Source organism: Simochromis diagramma, unplaced genomic scaffold (assembly GCF_900408965.1).
Source record: "Simochromis diagramma unplaced genomic scaffold, fSimDia1.1 OVJJ01000578.1, whole genome shotgun sequence".
Taxonomy (NCBI): Eukaryota; Metazoa; Chordata; class Actinopteri; order Cichliformes; family Cichlidae; genus Simochromis; species Simochromis diagramma.
Genome location: NW_024387395.1, coordinates 384,745 through 410,871, shown reverse-complemented (window position 1 = coordinate 410,871; position 26,127 = coordinate 384,745). Strand labels below are relative to the sequence as shown.

The 26,127-nt window shown below is 49.2% G+C and overlaps 1 protein-coding gene across 5 annotated transcripts in view; it reads left to right on the top strand.

Moving 5' to 3' along the window:
• Nucleotides 1-22,753, top strand: part of LOC120720333 (CSC1-like protein 2) — a 28,578-nt gene extending 5,825 nt beyond the window's left edge. For 2 of the 5 annotated variants that reach the window (XM_040009966.1, XM_040009971.1), the window contains 23 exons: nt 3,687-3,908; nt 6,181-6,260; nt 7,986-8,024; nt 9,656-9,746; nt 10,362-10,399; nt 10,544-10,686; nt 11,370-11,421; nt 11,546-11,654; nt 11,732-11,802; nt 12,139-12,219; nt 13,372-13,495; nt 13,882-14,015; nt 14,239-14,376; nt 14,463-14,616; nt 14,787-14,893; nt 15,223-15,309; nt 15,393-15,458; nt 15,533-15,695; nt 15,795-15,900; nt 16,125-16,292; nt 17,579-17,694; nt 17,779-17,862; nt 19,591-22,753. In XM_040009966.1, the coding sequence (XP_039865900.1) occupies nt 3,687-3,908; nt 6,181-6,260; nt 7,986-8,024; nt 9,656-9,746; nt 10,362-10,399; nt 10,544-10,686; nt 11,370-11,421; nt 11,546-11,654; nt 11,732-11,802; nt 12,139-12,219; nt 13,372-13,495; nt 13,882-14,015; nt 14,239-14,376; nt 14,463-14,616; nt 14,787-14,893; nt 15,223-15,309; nt 15,393-15,458; nt 15,533-15,695; nt 15,795-15,900; nt 16,125-16,292; nt 17,579-17,694; nt 17,779-17,862; nt 19,591-19,782 (2,565 nt within the window). In that variant the 3' untranslated portion in view covers nt 19,783-22,753. Of the gene's footprint in view, nt 1-1,341; nt 3,529-3,686; nt 3,909-6,180; nt 6,261-7,985; nt 8,025-9,655; nt 9,747-10,361; nt 10,400-10,543; nt 10,687-11,369; nt 11,422-11,545; nt 11,655-11,731; nt 11,803-12,138; nt 12,220-13,371; nt 13,496-13,881; nt 14,016-14,238; nt 14,377-14,462; nt 14,617-14,786; nt 14,894-15,222; nt 15,310-15,392; nt 15,459-15,532; nt 15,696-15,794; nt 15,901-16,124; nt 16,293-17,578; nt 17,695-17,778; nt 17,863-19,590 lie in introns of those variants that run through there. The other 3 variants (XM_040009970.1, XM_040009967.1, XM_040009968.1) reach the window with 3 other exon arrangements.
• The last annotated feature ends 3,374 nt before the right edge of the window (nt 22,754-26,127 follow it).

Below are 26,127 nucleotides of genomic sequence, written 5' to 3'. Positions count from 1 at the left end.
CGGGCAGGTTCACACAGAAATAAAGAATAAACATGAGAGACTGTAGGGCTGTTCGATGTAACGATATAAAAACATCTATCGTTTGTTTCGTGGTGTCGCAAAATAAACTGTTTACGGTAATATTTTTTATGTTCTGATGTCCCTGTAGTTATCATTAATTTCTTGAAGTTCTCTTTCTCTTATATTTAATATAACCACTACGGACGCACAAGCGCCTGTTTTTATGCGTCATCATTAGCAACAACGATGATAAGACCATCGCGTGTCCGCTTGTTTATTTTCCACATAAACCTTTCACAATAAAGCTCAAGATCCTGTTGAGACTTTTCAAAATAAACTGAATCACGTGAAAGATGCAGAGTGTTTACGGATGAGAAGCAAAAAAAGAGCCATCAGGTGCTAAAAAATAAACCTTAGACTCAAACGTTAGAACAGGCTTTTCCCCGCAGCACGCCGTGTGATAAATACTCACAAAGAAACGGCGCCGTTACAACTTATGTCTAAAAATGTATCGTTTCATGCATCGTTAAAACACTCGACTCCAGGAATTTACAGAAAATGTTAAATTTTTGTGATTTATATCGTTATCACCTGAGCGTGTCACCTGAAGGTGGAGATGTTTCTTTCCTTTCTCCATCATGGAGACGTCTGCAGCTACATGTCTGCTCCTGTGGCTCTGTGAGGGGAAATGAGGGTGGACAGAATAACATGAACAGGAACGCTCTCTGAGTGTGTGTGAAGCTGATGCTGGAGGTCAGTGTGTGTCTGCACCTCCGAACCTGCCGCACATCCTTCATCATCGTCAGCCTGAGCTCACACGAGTGGACCATCACAGCTTCAATGACACAGAATCCCTTTGTGTTATTGAAGCTATGATGCAGCCCATAATATTCGTGCTCTCCTTGTTTTTGTAGCTCTGTAAAAAAGCATCAGAGCACGCCTGGTGCACCTGAGGGTGAAATGTGAGCGCGAGGACGCCGTCAGACTGAAACTAAACAGGAGACAGAACGTGACAGCGCACCTGTGAGGATAGAAAACCAACGTACGTGTGTGTGTGTGTGTGTGTGTGTGTGTGTGTGTGAGTGAGAGACCAGAGTCGACCCCCCCCCCACACACACACACAGCTGGAGGAGGATGGTGGGGGGACAGACCCACAGGATTGGCTGTAATCAGGTCTGATGCAGGAGCTGTTTTACCCCGGCGGGTGGAGGCAGAGGTGGTGTTTTTGGGTGGATGTCTTCTGCACTGCAGCTCTGATGGAGGCTTCAGATGAGTCATGCTGCTGCTGCATCACCATGGCAACAGAGAGGAGGGAGGGAGGGAGGGAGGGGGTCTCTGAGTGACGCTGCACCGGAGGAATTTTCCAGATCAGACCGTCACCGCACGCGCTCAGAGCAGCCAGCGCCTCCTGCAGGCTGCAGATGTCACTGCAGGTTCTGGATCTGATCCAAGCCGGAGCGGAGGGTCTCAGGGAAAACTCGGAAACTCGTCCTGGAAGCAGAGTGTGCACTAAAAACACATTCACAGCCGATCACGCTGCAGACACATCCGTGCGTGCTCAGCTCTTCGGACTGAAGCGGCGTGCGTTACTCAGGCTGGGAGCGCAGCAGTGTGGAGCGTTTTACTGCCTTTAACGTGTTGTTGTTCTACGCCCGTCTTTGGGGTTGTAAACGTCAGGCGCGGTGGACAGGAAGTTGGAAAGCTCTGGAAAAGATGCCGTGTGATTGGTTCAGTTTATTTCAGAACTTTCTGGATGAATTGTCATGAAAATGTTCTCAGAGGTGCACTTTTAGGGCGGGGACTCGATTTTAAGTCTTTCTCCTGGAAAGTCGACTCAGAGTTCCTCCTGTTTGTCTTTTCTGAGGACTTCCTGTTACATCCTGTTCGGGAGCATCAGGAGCCGCTGAGGGGAAAAGCTGCTCTGACTCATCAGGTGCTCTCATGTGTGCGTGAAGCACGTTCAGATTCCCGGTTCAGTGGCACTAACGCTCATTTAGACTCGTCTGCTTTTACTTCACTTTGACCTGAGCGTGTCTGAGGTCGCCCGGTCAGACCCGGCTTCCTCTGACCCAGGTCACCTGACAGGAAGAGCTTTTATTGTCGACACCCCGCCCCTGGGTCAGCCCTGGCCCGGGTCTGAGTGAGGGGTACTGGATGAAACGAGTTTCAGTCGTGTCCGAGGACCTTGACGCGTCTCTGCTGGAGCTCGCTGTTTGTACTGGGGCCTCTGATTGGATGTGACTCGTCCCGCCCCTCACAGCAGACAGTTTCCAGGTCAGCAGTGAAATCACGCTGGCCCGCCTTTGTTTCCCAGCTCTGTGATGTAACTGTGACATCATCAGCGACAGCGCCCTCATTGAGCCGTAAAATCTAGGCCAGGACTGCAGTCAAGGTAACCATAGCAACGGGATCAGTAGGCTAAGCTGTGACGCTGCTGGGGCATGCTGGGAAATGTAGTGAGCTCTGCCAGCTTCTCTCGTCAGTGTGCTGAAGGTAATGATGAGTAAATACGAGTGGGTGTGTGTGAGTGTGTGTGGGTGGGTGTGAGCGACACACACCTGCGGTCACCTGCAGCATCACTTCTTGATTTTTCTGGCTGAAATGTTTTTTGTTCCCAGTGTCTACAGCTGTTGGAGCAGAGTCAATGTGTGAAGGAGGACACCGAGCCGTGTCACTTCCTCCGTTTGAAGCTTTAATGAGTTTAAACGTGTGTGTGTGTTCAGCCCGTTGAACCACTGCTGCTGATCTCATCGGGACACGGTAACAGAGCAGATTTCCGATCTCGGGCCGTCGCTGGCTCAGTGACTTAACTGTGATCAGCAGAGACTCGTGTGAACCTTTCACAGAAACGTTTGTGCACGTGTCGAAACGAGGCCCGACGGATAAAAGCTTAAAATCCCATTAGCTGGTCCAGGATCAGTGCAGGTGAAGTGACGGAGGAGGACTCCATCATGAGGTCGGCCTGCAGAGAGCTCCTGATACTTTAACCTTCTGTGGTCACGGTAACAACGGTAACAACCAAACTACTGTAAATAATACAAATTATAACGGACAGCTCGTTATAAAAGTCCGAGTACATCACACACACGAAATATCAAACAGGCTGTAACCGCTGCACCGTGTGCTGTGCATCGAGTGGAGGCGTACAGGCAGGAAAGGCTTCCTGTGTCGTTCAGAGGTGCATTATGGGTAATGTCTGTGACTGGCCAGCACCTCACGGAGTGGGGGTGAGGTGTTGTCCACCATTGTACTTATCTTGGACAACATCCGCCTCTCTGACACCACCCTAAGGGTTTCCAGCTCCGCCCCCACAACATTACTGAGCTTGTGATCAGTCTGAGTCGTTGCATCACGTGACATCACGGGTACTCTGACTCATCCAACCACCACAGAGTAACCTGAAAACCTCTGAAGATGGAGGTCTGTGTGCAGAGGGTGCCGAGGAAGGGGAGAGGGCGGTCCCCTGGTGGTGGCGTGAGGCGGTCCTCTGAAAGCTGAATGAATAAAATCCCACCGAGTTTACCAGAGGTCAGATTTGTTTACCGTGTGTTAAAACAGCTGTTAGATCTGACGGTCCGTACTGAGCATGCTCGCATGCAGGTCAACTGTCTCATCTCAGGCGGTCGTGTGGCTCCTCCTCCCTCATGAGAGCAAGCGTTTCACATCTCTTCTCTTTTCTCCCTCAGGTTCTCTGCGAGGATGCGGCAGTGAGCATGCTCAGAGCCCTGATCGTTACCATGGCGATTACCAGCAGCCACGCGTGCAGCGGTCAGGAGAACTGCTCGGCCGATGGCGACGGCGAGTCCAAAGACTACTGTTACTCGGCCCGCATCCGCAGCACCGTGCTGCAGGGGCTGCCCTTCGGCGGCGTGCCCACCGTGCTCGCCCTCGACTTCATGTGCTTCCTGGTGAGTTGCCGCCGCAGACACGGAGGATAAACACGCCTCCCTTTTTGTCCTCGCATCACTGGCGTTAGGCGTGAACACACACGTTCACACGTGACAGAACACTGTCATCCAAAGTGTGTGAACATCACAGATCAGCTGGAGGGCTTCCTGACATGTTGATGTCAGTGACCTTTGAACTCTAACTGAGAGCAGCATGCAGGATTTTTCCGTTAGATGTCTGATGTTCAAGGTTCTTTATTTGTCACATGCATAGTTATACAAGTATAACACACAGTGAAATGTAGCCTGACACGCTCCTCGACATGTGCAAAAATGTGACATATATATATATATATATATATATATATATATATATATATATATATCTCACACATTGGGTGAATGTGCAGTAGTAGCAGCAAGCAGGTGAATTCTGTACATTAATATGAATAGACATCTGACTATTTTACAGGATAGACAATATAAACATATTTAAAATTAAAGGAATTAAAATGTACATTGTGCCTTGGTTTAGTGTCTGGAAGAGTCCTGTCTCAGTCAATTATAGATGATGTGAGAGGGCGGGTGTGTGTGTTTAGGGCACGGATGGCTTGGGGATAGAAGCTCCTCTTGAGTCTCTCTGTCCTTGCCCGGAAGATGCGGAACCTTCTACCAGATTGCAGAAGTTGGAACAGTTTGTTGCCAGGATGGGACGGGTCCTTCAGTATCTGCGCTGCTCTAGTCCGGCATCTCCTGGTGTAGGTGTCCTGAAGCGGGGGGAGAGCAATCCTGCAGCAGCGTTCTGCTGTACGGATCACTCTCTGGAGAGCTTTTTGGTCCTTCACACAGCTGTTCCCGAACCACGATGTCATGTTCTGTGTGAGGATGCTCTCCACAGCGCCTGTATAGAAAATCCTGAGGATCTTTGGAGAGACCCTGAACTTCCTCAGTTGTCGTAGGTGATACAGGCGCTGCCTAGCCTTTTTGGTCTGGACCTGAATGTGGGCAGCCCATGTCAGGTCTGAGGAGATGTGGACACCGAGATACTTGAAGGACTGCACCCTCTCCACTGGAGCTCCATTGATGATAATGGGCTTGTAGTCTCTGTGCTGACCCCTTCTGAAGTCCACCACCAGCTCCTTGGTCTTGCTGACGTTCAGCTGGAGGTGGTTGTCCTGGCACCACGATGCCAGATTCTTCACTTCATCCATGTAGGCCGTCTCATCGTTGTTGGAGATGGCACCCAACACCACTGTGTCGTCAGCAAACTTCACAATGGTGTTGGAGCCATGGGTGGCCACACAGTCTGAAGTGTAGAGGGAGTAGAGCAGTGGCGAGAGGACACATCCCTGAGGTGCTCCTGTGTTGATGGTGATGCTGTTGGAGAAGCACCTGCCCACCCTCACCACCTGAGTTCTGCCAGTGAGGAAGTCCAACACCCATGCACACAGACGGCTGTTAAGTCCCAGATCCCTGAGCTTTGTGAACAGTCTGCAGGGCACTATTGTGTTAAATGCTGAACTGTAATCAACAAACAGCACTCGCACATAGTTACCCTGTTTCTTGTCCACGTGGCTGAGGGTGGTGTGTAGGACGTGGGCGATGGCATCCTCTGTGGATCTGTTGGATCTGTAGGCGAACTGCAGCGGATCTGTGGTGTCTGGGATGGAGGAGGAGATGATGTTCTTCAGCAGCCTCTCAAACACCTTCATTACTACCGAGGTCAGTGCAACTGGCCGGTAATCGTTCAGGGATGAGGGTTTGCTGTTCTTGGGCACAGGGATGATGGTGGATCTTTTGAAGCATGTGGGGACCACAGACTTCGCCAGGGACTCGTTGAAGATGTAAGTGAACACACCTGCTAGCTGGTCAGCACAGCAGCGCAGCAGACGGCCGGTGATGCCGTCTGGCCCCGCCGCTTTCCTTGTGTTCACTGATGTGAAATTTCGGCTTTTTTTCCCCCGGAAATTTCGTGGCTCAAGAGTTGGGAGTTTGCCTTGTAATTGGAAGGTTGCCGGTTCGAGCCCCGGCTCCGACAGTCTCGATCATTGTGTCCTTGGAAAAGACACTTCACCCGTTGCCTACTGGTGGTGGTCAGAGGGCCCGGTGGCGCCAGTGTCCGGCAGCCTCGCCTCTGTCAGTGCGCCACAGGGCGGCTGTGGCTACAATGTAGCTGCCATCACCAGTGTGTGTGTGTGGATGTGGTATAAAGTCCTTTGGGGTCCTTAGGGACTAAGTAAAGCGCTATACAAATGCAGGCCATTTACCATTTTTCCTTCCTCTTCCTCCTCAGGTGCTCCTCTTCGTCTTTTCCATTTTACGGAAGGTTGCGTGGGATTATGGCCGCCTGGCGCTGGTCACCGATGCTGACAGGTAAACGAACGTTAATCAGTCTGTAAACGTTCTTCATCACAGAGCTGGACCACAGCTTCACGGGCTTAATCCGTCACAGGGGGCGCCGGAGACGTCCAGGAAGCAGAGTCTTTTTTTTGTGTGACAAATAAACATGTGCAGGCCTGAGGTGAGACAGGAAGAACTGGAAGCTGAGATGGATCGTTCTGATGTGTGAACCAAAGACAGTTTAGAATCTGTCTGTTTTTAGGTTTCCTACATTGAAATCAGTGAGCTGTTATATTAACCCGAGCATCAGTGAAGCTCTGCAGACAGGAGGCGCTCACACACAGTTTGGCTGCTTTAAAGCCACATTTGAATATGAATGTTGGGTCTGCGCTTCCACAGGACCCGCTGGTTTAGAAACGTATTCTCGTTAACGACAAAAACAAGACGAACATCTTTTACTTGCTGCAAGGGAGGCCCCGGCCGGTGTCTCAGGAAGCACTCTGAATCCAGACTGACCCCAAATCCGGCCTCCGCTTGCTGCCTTTTATTGGGAAAACAGTTCACACAATACACATCACAGCAAAAGCACCTCCCACCATAAACCCCCAGATGGTTCTAAGACAAGGCACTGTGTGTGTGTGTGTGTGTGTGTGTGTGTGTGTGTGTGTGTGTGTGTGTGTAAACATCTGTATGCATGTGCAAGAACGTGTGTGTGTGTGTGTGTAAACATCTGTATGCATGTGCAAGAACGTGTGTGTGTGTGTGTGTAAACATCTGTATGCATGTGCAAGAACGTGTGTGTAAACATCTGTATGCATGTGCAAGAACGTGTGTGTGTGTAAACATCTGTATGCATGTGCAAGAACGTGTGTGTGTGTGTGTAAACATCTGTATGCATGTGCAAGAACGTGTGTGTGTGTGTGTGTGTGTGTGTGTAAACATCTGTATGCATGTGCAAGAACGTGTGTGTGTGTGTGTGTGTAAACATCTGTATGCATGTGCAAGAACGTGTGTGTGTGTGTGCGTGCATGACTTCCAACTGTTTCTAACAACATCCTTAGTCACAAAATGGTAATCTCCCCCACACCCAATATATGGTTCACTTCCTGTATTGGTTCACCGTACACAACACAGTGAAGCCACAGAAGGGCAGGAAGCCGACCACACAAGAAACAGATCTGTCAGATAGGATGCATCTGCAGTAAAACCTCCCCGAGTGGCTGGAGAGGTGGTCGGAGACAAAGGAATGTCTTGATCCTATAGATTTGCACTCAGACTTACAAATTTAAGAAACACAATTTGACTTAACAATGAACAAGTAAAAACACGGTTCAAGTAACATGTCTACCCCCAACAAACACCGACAGTATTAAAGATGGACGTAGCCTCCAAGATCTGACAGGTGAAGCCTCCTTAAATCTGCGTTCTCACTAATATCCAGCAGGTGGCGACGCTGGTTGGGGAAAAAGTCTGACTATATAGAAGAAACTGAGCCTCCGACTCAGCGGGACTCTTCCTTGATTGGTTGACTCGATGCTCATTGGTTAACAGCGTGTTTTAGCAGTAAGATTAGGCGGCGTTAGCAGAAAGCTTCAGCCCGAGGCTTCGCAGTGACATCATGGCGGCTGCGTCTATCTTTGAGCGTCCATGTGTAAACGCGGTGGTGGGCGTGATGCGCTCCTGCTGTGTGACCTGATCAGGGTTGTTTCCCTCTCACTGGCATCACCTCCTTGTTATTTTCTGTTTCCTCTCCTGAAGACTGAAGAAGCGTTTCAGCGACCTGGAGGAGCGGGAATAGTATGTTGTTGTTGCTTCCTTCCTGTTTGGTTTGTCTGCTAACCTCCTCTGGTTTGATTAACGGGCTCTCTGGTTGGTGCACTAACACCTCTTTTCTGCATTTCAGTCTGTACTTGTTTGGGTTTCTGTATGGAAGGTTATTAGTGCCAACAGACTGCACAGATCTATCCGCAGCAGCCTGCTCGCTACATTTAAGCGCTTAATTATAAAAACATAACATTTGAACTGCTTGGCACTTGGTTGAACTGCAACACTTTAATCCTCCTGTTGTGTTTGTGTTTGTTTGGCTCAAAGTGGGCTTCCTATTTAGGCAAAATGGTTCATTGCCATGCGCTATATTATTAAGAAGAGATGGATCAGATTTCTCCCACGGGGGGGGGGGGCACATTGAACTGTGTCAGTGAGGCACTAATCGCCCTCCGCAGCACATGAACACTGTGTTTTTACAGCATTGAAATGGCTAATTATGCTACCTGCTGTGATGCTAACACCACTCCACGCTTCTCTCCATGTTTGTGTCAAACTCAGCCGAAGGCGCGACAGAGATAACTATGAGCCGGTGAAAAGGTAACGGCTACCCGCGTATGTGGACCCCTGTGACGTGCTAGCTAGATGACTCAGTAGCCCAACGTGCCGTAGCCACGCCCACGCTCAGAGTCGGCAGCTAAAACGATAATAACTGAAGACGTAAGAGCAAACGTAGTCGACGTTAAAGATGTCAGCACTACAGAACAGCCGATCATTATTGGGGTCACTGGTTGCCATGGTGATTCCCACCTTTGTGTAAACGTGGTGGTCCTGCGGTTCTGGACCCCGACTCTCTGAAGTTCTTGTGTGTTGTGATGTCAGCTGTTCTCCGTTTGGCTCTTAGTTTCGTGTTGTTGTCGTGTTCGAGTGCGTTAGTTCCCTCACATTCCTCCTGTGTGTTTCCCCGTGTCAGGTTTTTGTGTCTGACGTTCCCGAGTTATTGTCGCTTACTTCCTGTTTTACTTTGTTAGTTGTCCCTGTTCTGTATTCAGTTTTACTTCCTGTCCTAGTATAAATGGCGCCGTCGTCCTCTGTGCGTTTCCTCCTGTCGGCTGGATTTTTGTAACGCCGTTTACAGACTTCAGATCGCTGAACTTTCCCCCCCGACTCTGCTGTTTAGTCCTTAACCTGCAAACTGTGACAGTAGAGGCAGAAACACGTAGAAACCGTTAAAGACGTGAGGCAGCAGGTCCGGTGGATCAAGTCCGGTTCCTGAGCGGTTTGAAGCTTGAAGTTCCTGCTGTACCGACCGCCACAGAGCTTTTGTTGGATAAACGTGACTCAGATCTTTATTTGCGTTTCCAGCTGAGCCGACGGTTTGGCTCTAAGCAGTTTCTCCCAAATCCGTCAATTTGAACCCAGTGAAGGGTCGCCGCGATCGAGCGAGCGGGGTCGCCACCACAGCGGGGTCGCCGCTCAGTCGAGCGCGCGGGGTCACTGCGATCGAGCGGGCGTGCCGATCCAGGTTTGTGCTTGGTGAACCGTCGTCTGTGTTTAGTGGCTCGAAACTCATTTTCAAAGGAACTCTGGAGTCTTACCAGCTGTCACACACAGAGGTCAAAGGTCAGAGGGCCCCATACTAACATTCCTGTTTGTGTCCACAGTGTTGCCTCGGCGATGCACTCGGAGACGCCCGACCGCTATGAACGCCTCACCTCGGTTTCCAGCTCTGTTGACTTCGACCAGAGAGACAACGTAAGAACACCTTCATCACTCCCTCCTCTTCCTGCTCCGCCACAGTTAGCCGTTAGCTGACAGAGGGTCAAAGTTCATCCAAACTGGGCAGAACTCACAAAACGCACACACATCATCATCATCATCATCTGGCGTCATCATAGCGGCCACCACAGTGGACAGCTATTCAAAGGCTGTTGTCGTATCTGTGTCAGTGTTGATGGTGTACCTGCACATAAACCACTACGTTGGACACTGATGTGTCCCTCCATACCTGCCACCTGCTGGTCATTTAATGTTACTACAGATGTTTGACGTGTTTCTTTGTAATTATTGTTATTTAACCTTGTCACGGATGAATTATGACAACCTCAGTCAGGATTTAATTCATGCAGGGTTAAAGCAGGACACTCAGAGTACGTCTGTGATCTGTGTTCCTAATCCATCGGCCATTGTTCAGCTCGGCAGCTCTGGGTACTTTGAGCTGCGACCGCTAACGGTTAGCTGAGGCCCCGCCCACTGGCCTCGCCTGCACACCTGCTGCTTGTGAGGATGAGGAATCCCAGGCACAGTCGGGGCTTTCACTGTCGTTTCGCTTGCTGTAAAGCTGTCGTCTTCTTCCTGTTTGTGTTTCAGGGTTTCTGCTCGTGGCTGACGGCCATCTTCAGAATAAAGTGAGTATGAGGAAACGGCTTCTCGCTTTCACGGTCAGACCGAAAGCTCCACTGTCCCATCGTTACCACAGACTGTGAACTCATCACAGACGCTCAGATTTCCCGTGTAAGAACAGACCGTGACTCCTCCTGTTTCTGCCGCAGAGACGAGGAGATTCGTGAGAAGTGTGGCGAAGACGCCGTTCACTACTTGTCCTTCCAGCGTCACATCATCGGCCTTCTGGTCGTGGTCGGCGTCCTCTCGGTCGGCATCGTCCTGCCCGTGAACTTCTCTGGAGACCTTCTGGGTAAGAGCAACTCGGTCTGAGGGTCTCGGGTCTTGATGTGTCACTCACCGCCTTCTCGCCTTCTGTCTGAATGTTTTAGTCCGAATTATCAGTAAAGATGCTTTCCTCAGCCGAGGAACACCTGGACCACCCTCCAAAGAAGGTAAAGTGGGTGGGGTCAGAGGCGTAGGCGCCCTGCGCCCTGTAGACTGTGGCTAATGGTAGACTCGGTCCCATCTGGTCTGTAGTACAAGTGCCGTGTTAGAAACGTGCTGTGGTTTTGTCATAGTGACAGGCGGTAGGTAAGGAGGGGAAAGCGGCTATGATGACTTCCTGTGCTGACCCAGGGGCGGGGTGTCAACAATAAAAGCTCTTCCTGTCAGACGCACATGGAGGGCGTCCGCTCGGCGAAATGGCCTTCGAGGATTCAGAAACACCCGTGGACGAAGCTTTAAAGAAGTCACGCTGAGTCGGGCATATAAAACCATCAATAAACACGTCGCTCAGTGACTCAGACGCTGCGTTTTATTTCTGTCTTTGCAACACAACGACATTTAAGCCAATAAAACTCCACTCCAAGCTTTCCCACTATAAACACCGTGACTACTGGAAGTCCACCAGCACACATCTGGTGATGCGATGGCTGATGTTAGGAAAAGCACTCGTGCACACTCGGGCTTCATGTGACCTTTGCTTTCTTCCAGAAAACAACGCCTACAGCTTCGGACGCACGACGATAGCCAACCTGAAGTCTGGGTGAGATTTCATATCTTCTTCTTTGCTTTGTTAATCACGGCGTTGTTTCCTGCAGATGTTTCAGAGTAAAAGCTTGTGAACCTTCCTGTTGAGAGGTGTAATCTGGGGGTTTGCTACATTGCAGGACGAACCTGCTCTGGCTGCACACCACGTTTGCCTTCATGTATCTGCTGCTGACCGTCTACAGCATGAGGAGGCACACGTCTAAGATGCACTACAAGGAGGACGACCTGGTAGGAAGTCCGTGAACTCTGAGGACGCGGCATTTGTGCGCTGAGCCGTGCGGTAATCCCAGTTTTGTGTCTTGCAGGTGAAACGCACTCTGTTCATCAACGGCATCTCCAAGTACGCCGAGGAGAGTCAGATCAAACAGCACTTTGAGTAAGTTCCACGCTCTCCTGTCAGTGACTGCACGGAGCTGTTCTTCTGTTCAGAGTTTCTGATGACGAGTAACCCCCATGAGTCTGCCCTGAACACTCAGCTTATCACAGTTTCATTCAGAAGGGATGTCCCTAATATGGTCATCTGGGGCACATGGCCAGTCAGATGAAAGTGAAAGGGGGCAGGGCTAAAGCAGCTTGTTTCAGACACTGCACGAGGCCCAGCATCAGATAAAGAAGGATGATTATGAGCTGTGAGTCCTGCAGCGCTGCTGTGGGAGGGTGCAGGAATCGAACGCTTGTTCTGATGGTGGTGTGCCTCCTCTGTGTCCTGCAGGCAGGCGTACGAGAACTGCACGGTCCTTGAGGCTCGGATCTGCTATAACGTGGCCAAACTGATGGCTCTGAACGCTGAAAGGTGAGGCCCAGTGCATGCTGGGAGTAAAATCTCACACACCCACACAGTAATCATTCATATGCATGAAAATGTGAGACTCTGAACGCATCACATTTATAAGTAGAAATGCATCGATCAGCTGGTTTTGACCCCTGAGCTGTGTGAACATCTCCAAGCTCTTCACAAGCGTTCTGTCTTTTCCACCTTGCAGTAATCTAAATACAGATTACTGCTGTCATGTTCAGCTCCGCTCCAGAAGCCTTGTTTCTGACTCCACATCGACCAGTTGGACCCGATAAATTTCCAGCAGTCAAATCATTTCAATTCAATTTTATTTATAGAGCACCAACATGCTTTATATTGTAAGGGAGACCCTACAATAATAGATGCAGAGAAAAACCCAACAATCATATGACCCCCTATGAGCAGCACTTTGGCGACAGTGGGAAGGAAAAACTCCCTTTTAACAGGAAGAAACCTCCAGCAGAACCAGGCTCAGGGAGGGGCGGGGCCATCTGCTGTGATTGGTTGGGGTGAGAGAAGGAAGACAGGATAAAGACATGCTGTGGAAGAGAGACAGAGATCAGAAAAATAAAATACTGTAAATAGGAGCTTTTTTCTTTTAAGTTTTCCAAGGAAATTTTTTGCTGCTCTAAACTGATTCAAGCAGACCTTTGACCTTTTGCACAACCAATCACAGGTGTTTACATGAAGACTGATGATTTGATCTGTGCTGCAGAGCCACAGCCAATGAAAAACAAATTGCAGACTTTAGTTGAATCATTGCTGACAACTTTAACCCAGGTTTGTTTTTATTCACATTGCTTGTTGTCGCTACACAGCTTTTTTTTTTAATTTTCTTTTAGCAGGTTTATCCAGACCTGTTTGTCTTCTGATTAACTAACCTGCTCCTTATGTGAAATTCAAGTCTGGTCTGCTAGCATGGCCTACGTTACCTTCAGCTGCCCCGGCTACAGGAGCCTGGCTTACTACGGGTTTTTATGAGGGTGTGAAGCCCAGTCTCCAATTCAGTGATCCTGGCCTCCAGAGCTGCAAACAAGCTACATTCATTCCAAATATCGTTGTTGCTAAAGGGCGCCGAGGAGTAAGCATCTGACACGAGCAGGAAAGTGCTCCACGTCGTCACCTGATGACTCCATTCGTGTTTTGCAGGAAGAAGACTGAGCGCAGCAAGAAGTTTTTTACCGACCTGATGGCTAAAGAACACGTTCCCACCATGATCAACCCCAAGCCCTGCGGACACCTCTGCTGTTGCGCCATCGCTGGCTGTGAGGAGGTAAAAACAAAGACATCGCCCCCATGGCAGAACCGTGCGCGCGCGGTCACATCAGCAGCTGCTAACTAGCTAGCTGGGCTCATTATACAGCGACGTTTCTGCACATTCCCTTCAGTTCATCGACTGCGCAATGATTTTGTCCTGCGTCGCGTGTCTCTGCGTTATGTTGTGGTGTTTCCGTTGTTAAAATGCCGCCAATACAGAAAATGGCGAGCTGGTACTCAGAATGATGAGTCCAGGAGCAGCAAGCTGGACTTCAGGGTTACTTCACCTGTCCTGCAAGTCGTCACGACATCGCCAAGCTTTACTTTACATAATTCAAATGCTAACGTGCTAATGTTAGCATGTCAGGTGGCGGTTTGTTGACGCTTTTCTGTGGTCTGCAGGAGGAGGCGGTCAGCTACTACACAAAGAGGGAGGCCAAACTCAAGGAGGAGTACAGGAAGGAGAAGGAAAAGGTCCACACCAAGCCTCTGGGCATGGCCTTTGTCACCTTCCAGAATGAGGCCATGACTGCCATGTAAGCCACTCGCTTCACTTCCTCTTTATCTGTCTCAGACTCCTCCCCCTATTTTTCTCCTCAAAAACTTCTCATTTGGCGATCGTTAAATATTTTATGGTTTTTATAGTTTTCTCTAACGAAATGTCTCACCTGCCTCCACCTCACATTAGCCACACCCCTCACATTCGAATCCTTGTCATGTCTTTGACCTCACCTCTGCTCACGGCTCTTCTTTTCTCAGCATTTTGAAGGACTTTAACGCCTGTCAGGTTCAGGGGTGTCGATGTCGCCAGGAGCCACGTTCCTCTCAGTTCAGCGAGGTTCTTCACGTTCATAACTGGAGTGTTTCGTACGCACCCGACCCACAGAATGTCCGCTGGTATGTCCGCACGCTCCGCCCACCTGAAACTTTGGACAAATAAATGCGCCCTTTGAGATCAGCTGACTCTGTGTTCCTTCCTGTAGGGAACACCTTTCACTGGGCGGGATCTCCTGGTGGATCCGTTGTTTTGTCATCAACTGCATCCTCTTCATTCTGCTCTTCTTCCTCACCACGCCCGCAATCATCATTTCCACCATGGACAAGTTCAACGTCACCAAGCCCGTCGAGTATCTGAATGTAAGAAGCGTGAAGCAGGTGTATAGTCCGGCTTCAGGCCGATTCCTTCAGCTCTGACTCTGTGCTCTCTGTCTGTTGGGTGCTTGGATCAATGCTTTGTTGGTGAATGGTTTGGGTTGATTGGGTGGATGTTTGGTTGGATGAATTGTTTTTCTTGGTTTCTTGAACAGAACCCCATCGTCACTCAGTTCTTCCCCACCCTGCTGCTCTGGGCTTTCTCTGCTCTGCTGCCAACCATCGTCTACTACTCTGCTTTCTTCGAGGCTCACTGGACCAGGTACAGCTGCTTCCACTGCTGCTCTTCATCACTTTATTTCTGAGAGTAGCACACACTGTGAAACTAGAAATAAATAAGTCAAAGGTCCCATTTAAAGTCATTTCCTGTAGAGTCCCAGTGATGATTAAAGTCGAGTGACGCTTGTATCTGACCTCAGTGTTTGCCATGTTTTGTTTTTTATCCCCTGCGTTATTGGGCACGCTTCATCCCATTTTTCTTTTCTTTTTTTTTTTTGTCCCCGTTTGCCCACGCTTTGTCCCCGTTTGCCCGTGGTTTGCTCCTGGTTCCGTCCATCTCACAGTTTCTGTTTCACCTGTCGGTGTGTGCAGGTCTGGAGAAAACAGGACAACCATGCATAAGTGTTACACCTTCCTGATCTTCATGGTTCTGTTGCTGCCATCTCTCGGCCTCAGCAGGTAACAGATCTTGTGGCTCTAAAGAGTGTGAAACCTGACTGACCTTTGACCTCTACTAAAGCGTTTCTGTCTGTGCTTTCCAGTCTGGACGTTTTCTTCCGCTGGCTCTTTGACAGGAAGTTCCTGGCTGATGCTAAAGTCCGATTTGAGTGAGTTATGTTTTGTTTCCAGCCTACAGTTTGACGGTTGTTACCGCTCACTGAAAACCACTGTGTTTCTGCAGGTGCGTCTTTCTGCCAGATAACGGCGCCTTCTTCGTCAACTACGTTATCGCCTCCGCATTCATCGGAAATGCCATGGACCTGCTGAGGATCCCCGGCCTGCTCATGTACATGATCCGGCTGTGCCTGGCTCGCTCTGCTGCCGACCGCCGCAACGTCAAGAGGGTGAGGACACACTCACTGAGAAGTTTATGGTGGTGCGGTAAAGCTTTCAGCCCACAGGGGGCGCTGCTCTGACTGTAACCCTGTCTGTCGTCCCTACAGCATCAGGCCTACGAGTTTCAGTTCGGAGCAGCGTATGCCTGGATGATGAACGTCTTCACAGTGGTGATGGCCTACAGCATCACCTGCCCCATCATCGTGCCCTTCGGTCAGTCCAGCACTGCAGTAACTGTTAGTCAGTACATGTTTAGAGTAACAGTACAGGTGTTGAAGTAGTAGTAGTACTAGCATCCAGGTGAAGTCATACAAGTCAGTGTAAAGTGTGACGGTGGCTGAAAATAGTCTAGTTCCTGTTCCCGTAAAGTCTCAAGTCAGAATAAAAGCAGGTCCAGCATGACGTCAGGGGTATTCAGCTCACCTGTTCACCCGCAGGTCTGATGTACATGCTGCTGAAACACTTGGTGGACCGATACAACATGTACTACGCTTACCTGCCCTCCAAACTGGACAAGAAGATCCACTCTGGAGCCGTCACCCAAGTGGTGGCAGCACCCATCCTCTGCCTTTTCTGGCTGCTGTTCTTCTCCACTGTACGCACAGGTAAGCCCCGCCCACCACAGCTGTGTCAGACCTTCCTTGCCGCGCCGCCTAGGACGGCCGCTTAGACCGTTTGATGAGTCCAATAAAGTAATGCGAGTGGTGCAAGTAGCTGTTCTGCAGAGACGCCCTTCATGACTGCAGGATGTTTCTGAAAGAAGCTGCAGAGCTCAGTAGCATCCCTGAGTGTCTGGGACACCACGAGTCTCCTGACCCTCTGAATCCCTGAATTTCTCTTTTATCTAGTTAATTGTAGTTTTCATTATTAGTGGATCAATGAGAAGGTTGAACAGTTCTGGTCGTTTGTCACTGATAACAAGTGCTGACAGTGAAAGGCAGTTTCTGACATGTTGCTTTTTTTGGGGGGGGTAGACTATAACAAGACAATACCAAGACCAGTGGGTATCGAGACCAAGACGAAGTCAAGACGAGACCGAGACAAAAAAGTCTTTAAACTGCAGCCAGATGCTGCTTCGTTTACGGGTCTCGGGCACATTTATGTGTTTTTGCGATGCACAGCCCTCCTCACCACCGTCCACTGTCTCACTCACTGAGAGGACAGACGCACGCTCCACGTGACCGTCACGTCCATCACCCTCTCTGTTTTTCACATAATGATATTATCCTATATCCTCGCATGTGATTGGCCACAATATGGAGGGAAATTAATTGAGTTGCCGGCTCTCGCTCAATGGGAGTCGACTCTTCTGATTCACTGCAAAGCGCTCTCTAAGCACTCTCGTTGTGTGTCATGGATACTGTTGACTCCAAATCTCCGACCACTATGTCGATCTCAGACAGCAAGAGGGAGACAGCGGGACCAAGACCAAAGTCCGTCGAGGTCGAGACCAAGACCAAGTAAAACTCTGGCGGGGGGGGATTTTTTTAAATGTTTCTATCGTTTTGGGGGGGGTCTGACAGTCCTGCCAGTGGGTACTGGCTATTATCACCCTGATAACAAGATGTCGTCTCCGTGGATGGCGTTCGATAGCATCGCCGAGTAAATGTGGTTAACCATACTTGTCCTCACATCTGATTGCCCGGTGTTTTCAGAGGACATTTGTGGGTCATGGTTCAACCTCACTCTCACCTGGTCGGATACAAATAGGCGATAAATCCGGGGTAACGTGAGGCAGTTTTCTGAGGTGACTCCTTTAGTGAAGTTAACCACACCCTCGGTGAAAGGATGAGCTGTTTTAAATCCAGCAGAACTAAAAAAACGATGTGTTAGTATTTGCGACAGGAAGTTGTTATTTGCTGACCATAGCTAACTGCTAATGTGCTCTCAGGCTTCGACACGCCGACCTCCATGTTCACGCTCGTGGTGCTGATCGTCACCATTGTGGTCTGTCTGTCTCACGTCTGCTTCGGACACTTCAAGTACCTCAGCGCTCACAACTACAAGGTACGACAGCAGTGCAGTGAAGCAGTGAAGGTTAGTGTGCAGTGTGTGAACGCCAGCGTCTTATTCCGAGCATCTCCATTTCAGATCGACACAAAGGAGAACGACGTGGACGCTGTCGAGAACGGACGTCCAGCTCGTCCCTCGTCCTCACCCACCACCAAATCTCAGGTGACGCATGTTGTCTTTATTGGGATTGCAACAAACCACTCCCCCAGGTTTTCATCAAACGGGTCTCAGTACCGCCGGAGATCGGGGCCGCTGAGGCCTTCGGTTAGTCCGCCTTAGACACACTCACAGCTGTTTGAGTCTGTGGGCCCAGAAAGTCAGGCAGACTCACCAAAGCAAACCAAAACTAAGACAAACTAGGAGATGGTGTGAGATTTTATCAGAATGCCTTTCCTGGACTGATCCTCCTGTACAGCTCATAAAACACTGAAAGGTTCAAAAAGCACCAAGCTCAAATTCAAAGATCTGCTCTTACCTTATTTAACTTGTCTCTCAATCATTGCACTGAAGGGAGAACAGATTTGTAGTTCTTGATTTTATCCATAAGCTAATAAAACATTCTTTCTAGTTCTCTAGAAAACCTTGAACCTAAGTTACCGATGGTTCCCTACTTGTTGAGATACACAAGTTTTATGAATCACAACTAGCAAACAACACTCCAAAAGTTGATTCTGTTCATCTGGACGTTTTCAGTGAGAGAAACGTTTCGTCACTCATCAGGTGACTTCTTCAGTCTCAGCTGACTGCAGGTTTCAATCTCATAAACAGGACATTTGCATAATGACTGAAACCAGCCCACTGAAGGAACAATGGGCTGGGAGGTCAGCTCCTTAATCTTAATTATGCAAATTCTCATGACCATTGATCAATGTCCATGAGTCCCATTCACAGAGAGTTGGGGAATGGCTGCAATCACAGCATTGTAAGATGGTGACAGATGTACCCTTAGGCCCCTCCTTGATTCAGAGATGGTCTTTCCCTCCTTGACTCCGCCCTCAAACCAGCGTTCCTCCCTGTCCAGGATGTTACATCCTCATCATTGAAAGAGTGTCCACTGGCCTGTAGGTGTGAATATACTGCAGAGTCCTGGCCTGACGAGGTGGCTCTTCTGTGTTGTAGCCAGAGGTTGTTTGGTTTCCCTGATGTATAAATCCTGCCAATCCTCCTGCACTTAACAGCGTACACTATGTTACTCTGTTTGTGTCGGGGGACCCGATCTTTGGGGTGGACCAATTTTTGGCGCAGCGTGTTTTGGGGTTTAAAAGCCACAGAGACGCGGTGTTTAGAAAAAATGCGTCTCAGCTGCTCTGATACTCCTGACACGTACGGGATCACTACAGGTTTTCACTTGGGCAGCGGTTGTCCTTCTCTCCTGGATCGGCTGGAGCTTTCTTTTGGCGCCTTCCCAGCTTTGACAAAAGTCCAGCTGGGATAACCACATTTACTCAGGGCCTTCTTGATGTTCTTCTGCCTCCCTGGCTGCTGTGTCAGTGGGGATGGTGTTCGCTCTGTGTTGTAGCATCCTGATGACGCCCAGTTTATGCTCCAGTGGATGATGGGAGTCAAACCTTAAATACTGATCTGTATGTGTAGGTTTACTGTACACGTCAGCTTGTAGATGTCCCCCATTACTGATGGAAATCTCACAGTCTAAGAAGGCTAACCTGCCATTCCCCAACTCTCTGTGAATGGTACCCATGGTCTTTGATCAGTGGTTGTTGAGAATCAACAATCAATCAGAATTGACTTTTGGAGATTTACTCACCTGGATGATTGAGCATGCATCAAGAAGATAGCAAACAACACGTTTTTATAGAAATCGGATCACGTCACAGTTCTTTGTGGTCGTGTCTCTTCCTGGTGGTTGACCTGTTTTTATGTTCCTTCCAGCAGCAGCAGCAGCAGATGTACATCGCCCAGGTCCTCCAGGACCCCAACTCGGACGAGCCTGGCGGAGGGAGCAGCGAGGAGGACCGAGGGTCATCGCAGGATGAGGAGATGCTGAATGGAGGGAACAGCATCAATGAGGCGGATTTCCAGTCAGGGGAGGACAGTCTGATCGCCAACGAAGTGCACCAGTAGCTGGGGGTGGTGCTAGAGGAAGGGGGCGGAGCTAGTAGAGGGTCATACCCACACAACAGTTACAGATAAAGCTGACTGGAAAATCACTACACCCATAAACACTTGTACAGTAGATTCACGGTTAGCTCCACCCCCTCTTGGCCTGAAGACTTGACCCTGACCTTTGATGCCGGCGCCGGGTCGCCAACATCCAGTCCTGCACGCCTGTGGATCCTTAATGGACATCAAACTGTGTCCACAGGAAATCACTGTATATAACCACAAAGCCAAAAGTTCTTTTTCTTGGGTTGGGTGGGTGGGTTTTAAAAACTTGTGCCTGGGCTGGATTCTTTGTTCGCACTCGTGTCTTGATTTCTGATCCCACTACGGGTCACCTGAACCCGACCCCTCCAGGGGTCCAAGCTGATGCTGACGCTGTCTTTTTTTCTCCGCATAGTGAGCGCCTGTTGCGTCATCACCGTACTCCAGAATCAGAGCGTTAAACAACTCGCCAACCGCCAGTTCTCATAGTGTTAGAAACCTCGCTTACGCAGACGCATCGTCATCCCTCTTCTCTGCTGGCCCGTCCTCGCCTCCGTTCTGTGGCTCTGAATGCCAGTACATTCAGCGAATCACCTTGGAGTGTGGGGCTTTTGTTTTTTTAGTTTTTGTACCTGCATGCTGTTAGGAGTGCAGTCTGGATTAAACCGTCGCACCTTTGGACGATGTCATTCATTGCCGGATTGTGCTGCCGAGCGAACATGTTAAACTTCCTCTCGCCTGCTGGCTTCAGTTGGACCGCTCCTCGCCGTCGGACTACAACTCTCCATGCAACAATGCTTTCTTTTCTGGTTTGAGTTCACCTGAACTACCTTAAATCATGAACACCTGACAAAGGGAACAGGGATGTTTGTGTCTGTGTAGGTTTAGCAATCTGAACTCTTTTCAGAGGTGGGATGAACTTTGTGATGACTTTCAGCAGCAGGTAGTTCGACTTCGGGTAGATGAAGAAGAGCAGCGCTTTTCGTCGGGATGTTTTTACCTGAACACCTGAAGTTGGAGGTACTGAAGGATGTGTGCTGTCCGTCTGTCTGTGTTAGCTCCTTATAAACAGACTACATCACAAAGGGTTCACCAGGCGTTGATGAAAATGCCATCCATCTACTGTAGAATCAGTTCAGCATTTTTTTTCTTTCACTTTCGTACAAAAGTTTAGAAACATATAATCATGCCGTCTCGGTCTCTACGCGCATCAATAAAGTTTTAGATAGAGTCCGACTGGTGCGAATCGATGGTTTCATCTCTGCCGCGGTACAACGAGCTCCCTCCATCCAATAATGAGCCACAGCTTCCTAGATGTGCCGCTGGTCCATCAAACAAATAATCACTGTTTATTTCATGCTAATGATCATATTATAATGACTGTTTTTAGCTAATTAGCTGGGTTTATCTGACTGAAGCTAACCCTCGGCTAGCTAGAGCAAGCGACTAATAATCAGGATGTTTCAGTCCATGAAAAAAGATACTGACCCTTTGTCCTGTTAGCTCGTGTCTTTAAAGCTAATAACTTAGTTTGTCGTCCCGATAGTGCAGTGTTAGCCTAGCTCTGGCTCCAGTTAATAAAACTCACCTGATTAGCTCGTTAGCAGGGATGAAGCTGTGTAAAGTTGAACTTACTCCTAGCTTCTAGTTCACACCGACGGCTGGTTTAGAACCAGGACAGAACTGCTGAGTCATTGTTAGCTTCAAGCACACAACTCAGACACATAGGAATGATGCACTGTTAATTGTTAGCACGCAGGCTAACACAGCGCTAGCCTGCTAGCCCGGGGTTCGCATTCTGTTAAATGAAGACTAAATGGTCTGAAACCGCACAACAATGAAGAGGTGATGGTTTAGTTAAGCTAGCACTTTCCCCTGTTTTGCATGTGATGCTAGCAGGGCCACGCCACAGGGACGCAGTGGTGAAACCAGTGGTCTGGTTAACCAGTCGTCTGGTTAACCAGTTGATTTACACCTGATTGTGTCTTCGGCTGTCAGAGGTGAGCAGGCTCGTAGCTCACGCTCCATGTGGTCGTGGTGCCGATCTGCCTCCCGGTGGAGGGATGTAGAAAACATCAAGTTGCAACTGACTTGGCTGGTGGTGACATCATCACAAAGACAGGTCAAGGGGTGTGGCTTCTGCAGAGTAACATAAGTGCTTAGCGACAGAATGGGGAGGAGCTAGTCTCAGGTGTGTTTTGTTTTGTTCCTTTTTTTCTAAAACAATGTTTACATCAGATTTTGTTTGCCAGGTGTGTGTGTGTGTGTGTGCGTGTGCGGACACGGAGCTGGACTATGAAAGCTGCAGCCGCTGGCTCGCTGGCGTTGGCGGGCGGCTGCATGCTGGAGCTCTGCAGCGTTCGTGTCTGGGTGTCGTGTTCTGTTTGATGTTCCCCGCCGCTCCGCCCATGATTGTACACAGATGAACCTGAAGGTGGAGTCGAGCCTGATCCTCAAGGTTCAGCTCGGCAGCTCGCAGGAAACGACCTGCTTCCTGTTCCTGTCTGTGTAAGGGCACCGGCGTAGAATCATTTTCAGAAAGAGAGGCTGAAGTTCGACCGGAGCCGCACAGACCCGGCAGAACCAAACGCGAGCTCGGGGGCTTCGGCGGTCACAGCCTGCGGGAGCCCTGGGACTGTTTGTGTGGAAAAATGGGACTCGAAGGTTTCTGGAAGCGAGCCGCTGCTTCGTGCTGTTTGTTTTTTCTTTTTTTAAAAATAAAATTCCTGAAATGTGAAGAAGAAAAATGTGAAGCGAGGCGTGAAGCGAGGCGTGAAGCAAGCGACAAACTGTGTAAAAACAAGTGTAAATAGCCATCGAACTGCAGTCTGTCGTCCACGTCCTGCTTTAATTTATTGCTGTGACTCTTATTTATTTGGACTTTGGTTTGTGTACAGTGACACCTTCGTCTTATTTATGTTCCTGATCAATAAAACTGATTTCATCCGTGCTCTCGTGCTCTCTGTTTGTCACACCTGAACATGGATCTGCCCTGAAACACCTGAGGCAGGAGAAGTGAGCGCATGGCAGGTATGAAGCGAGCGCGTCTCATAAACACTTTTAGGGTTAACTGAAACTCTGAGTCAGTTACCATGGTAACAGACCGTGGACGTCAGCTGTTGTCTCTGGAGCTGTGTCCCAAAACGTCGGCTGAATCCTTCGGAGGCCGCATTTGAAGGCCAATTACGTCACAGCCAGGCGACGAAGGCTGTCCCCAATTCGTCAACTCCTTCAAATGTGGCCGACAAATGCGTCCTTCATTTCCCTGAATTTGAAGGATGGGTCGGGTGTGTCCTTCGTGGCCCACCATATCCCAGGATTCATAGCGCGGCCCAGCCAATTCCAGTTTCCAACAATGGCGGCCGCTACTAAGTTTTTAATATTACTCTTATTAATCTTTCTGGGTCACAAAATAAACTTTGAACATATTTTCAGGTGAGAACGTAGCTGCGTAAACATCAAATATCTGCTTGTTTTTATCAAGACATCACATATTTGCAAAAGTGCGCCGACGTTTTCGGAGACGTCTGTTAGACCACCCGCTCGATAGCTGACCGGGGGTTTCAATGGTCACTCAACCCGGTGAGAGCAGCGGACACCCGGCTTCATCCTTTTCAGACCCCCGCTGTCTTTCGCTACTCAGGTTAAACATGATATATGAGCCACTCAGATAACTTAAAAATGTTATTGTTTGGCTTTTTTCGGTGTTTTATTTGTTCGTGAGTAAATCGGTTTGGCTGAGATTAAAGTTATTAGCTTAGATTAGATTAAATAAAACTTTATTAATCCCCCGGGTGGTTTTCACAATAACGTCGAACAGAAAACTGATTAAACAGCAGTGTGAGACGGTCGAGAGTTTACTCCAGTGTCCTGTTATATTTTAGACAGCAAGGAGCAGACGGCCGAGTTTATTAAACTCCACCGAGACCGCGGTGACGCTCATCTGAAGGCGAGACTGTCCCATTTCACAGCCTCGCACTTCTGACCTTCTCGGTCTTCAAAGGACCCGGCCCACATAGACCACGAAGGCCGGGTCCTCTGGAGGATGCGGCCGCCGTTTTGGGACACAGACTCCTCCCCTCCTGCTGCACCTGAACCGGCTGAGTGACCGTCATGGATCGAGCTCCATCTGCTGATTCCAGTCTGTTGTTATTTTAATCACATTCATGTTTACAGATGTTTACAGATGTTGGACTTTGAAATCGGAGCCGCCTAAACGTTAAATATGAAGTTTAGATTTTACTCCATCTGCCTCCACCTCCAAACCTTCAGTTTGACTCCTGCTGCTCTCCTGTCACACTCATCTCCACCCGCTCCACCCTGCCTCACCTCTCTGTGGATGACGTCTTCTACAGCTGAGGGGTAAAAGCTATAATACCCGTGGTGAGCATGCTCAGATATGACTGGCCCGACTTGATCGGCCAATCAGGCGTGAGAAGATCTGAGCTGAATTCAGTTGTTTCACAGGTGGTGTGAGTGAGCGTTAATCACCTGCCGATGGTTGGTTGTGTAGGCCTCCACCTCAGAGGTGGAATAAACTGCCATTTCTACTCCAAAGAGTCACATGACAGTCGAGTCAACGACTCTCAGGACCGCCTCAAAGGTCACGACCTCACTAAGTGGCACGTACCAGGGACTCCCCCTGAGTTGGATGCAAGGTGAAGCATCTGGGCCTCCCTCCACCCACAGGCAGGAGGAGGACGTGGTAATGTTAGATAAAGGTGGCCTCAGGTGTGACAGCTCAAGTTCTAAGTGCCCGGCGTGGTCATGTGACCACTTTCACATCTTTTGAGGCATGGTGGAGGAGGAGGAGCTGTTCAAAGAGCATGCTCCCTCCATGTTTGCATGTTCGTGCTGTGACCCCTTTTATACAGTTTATACGTAGTTCAGGACCGCAGCTTTAGCAGGTTCAGCTCCGTGATCACAGGGTTCCCTCACAGCGCTGCAGTTCACACGCTGCTGTGCGTCACGCATCCTGTCTCATTACACGTTTCCGGTTCACGCACCTGTGTCAGGGCGGAGCCAAAGGTCAGCTGTGATTCCCAGACAGATAAAGGGTTAATAAACGATCACTATTCATATTGGGCTGCTAGTGCTGGCAGCGGCCTGCGCTGAGATTTAGCTGAACTCCGGCTGATTCTGACCAATCACATCAGCCCGTTTCACTCCGTGCCACACCTGAGCAGCACGTCACGGTTCAGCGGGTGTTGAGGGCAGCCCGCGGCTGGCGGTCACTAGGGGGTGCTGTGGAGCTGTGCTGATATCACACGTATGCCTGACAAACCGTCCGGTGTGCAATTTGTGGAGCACATTAAACTCCGAGGGAACGGATGTGTGCAGCTTCCGCGTTTCTATTAATAGATGCACAATATTAAAATAATAAATATTCCAGAGATGAAGGTGACAGTTTTGATTTTGTGGCAGTGAGGTTCAAAGGTTATCCAGCTCAGGTGGGGGCAGCGGTCACTGAAACCTGGGCCTGGTTCATTTTCTCTCTGTAATCTGAGCTGGTTTCTACTATAATAAATAGAAGCAGCAGCTTTTCTATTCATACTTAATGAACGTACGGCTCAGTGCTGCTCTCACCCGTCTGTAACCATCACCTCCAACACCAGAATGTCTGTGAAGGTTCTCAGTCATCCAGGTCATCGTACAGGGAGTGCAGAATTATTAGGCAAATGAGTATTTTGTCCACATCATCCTCTTCATGCATGTTGTCTTACTCCAAGCTGTATAGGTTCGAAAGCCTACTACCAATTAAGCATATTAGGTGATGTGCATCTCTGTAATGAGAAGGGGTGTGGTCTAATGACATCAACACCCTATATCAGGTGTGCATAATTATTAGGCAACGTCCTTTCCTTTGGCAAAATGGGTCAAAAGAAGGACTTGACAGGCTCAGAAAAGTCAAAAATAGTGAGATATCTTGCAGAGGGATGCAGCAGTCTCAAAATTGCAAAGCTTTTGAAGCGTGATCATCGAACAATCAAGCGTTTCATTCAAAATAGTCAACAGGGTCGCAAGAAGCGTGTGGAAAAACCAAGGCGCCAAATAACTGCCCATGAACTGAGAAAAGTCAAGCGTGCAGCTGCCAAGATGCCACTTGCCACCAGTTTGGCCATATTTCAGAGCTGCAACATCACTGGAGTGCCCAAAAGCATAAGGTGTGCAATACTCAGAGACATGGCCAAGGTAAGAAAGGCTGAAAGACGACCACCACTGAACAAGACACACAAGCTGAAACGTCAAGACTGGGCCAAGAAATATCTCAAGACTGATTTTTCTAAGGTTTTATGGACTGATGAAATGAGAGTGAGTCTTGAT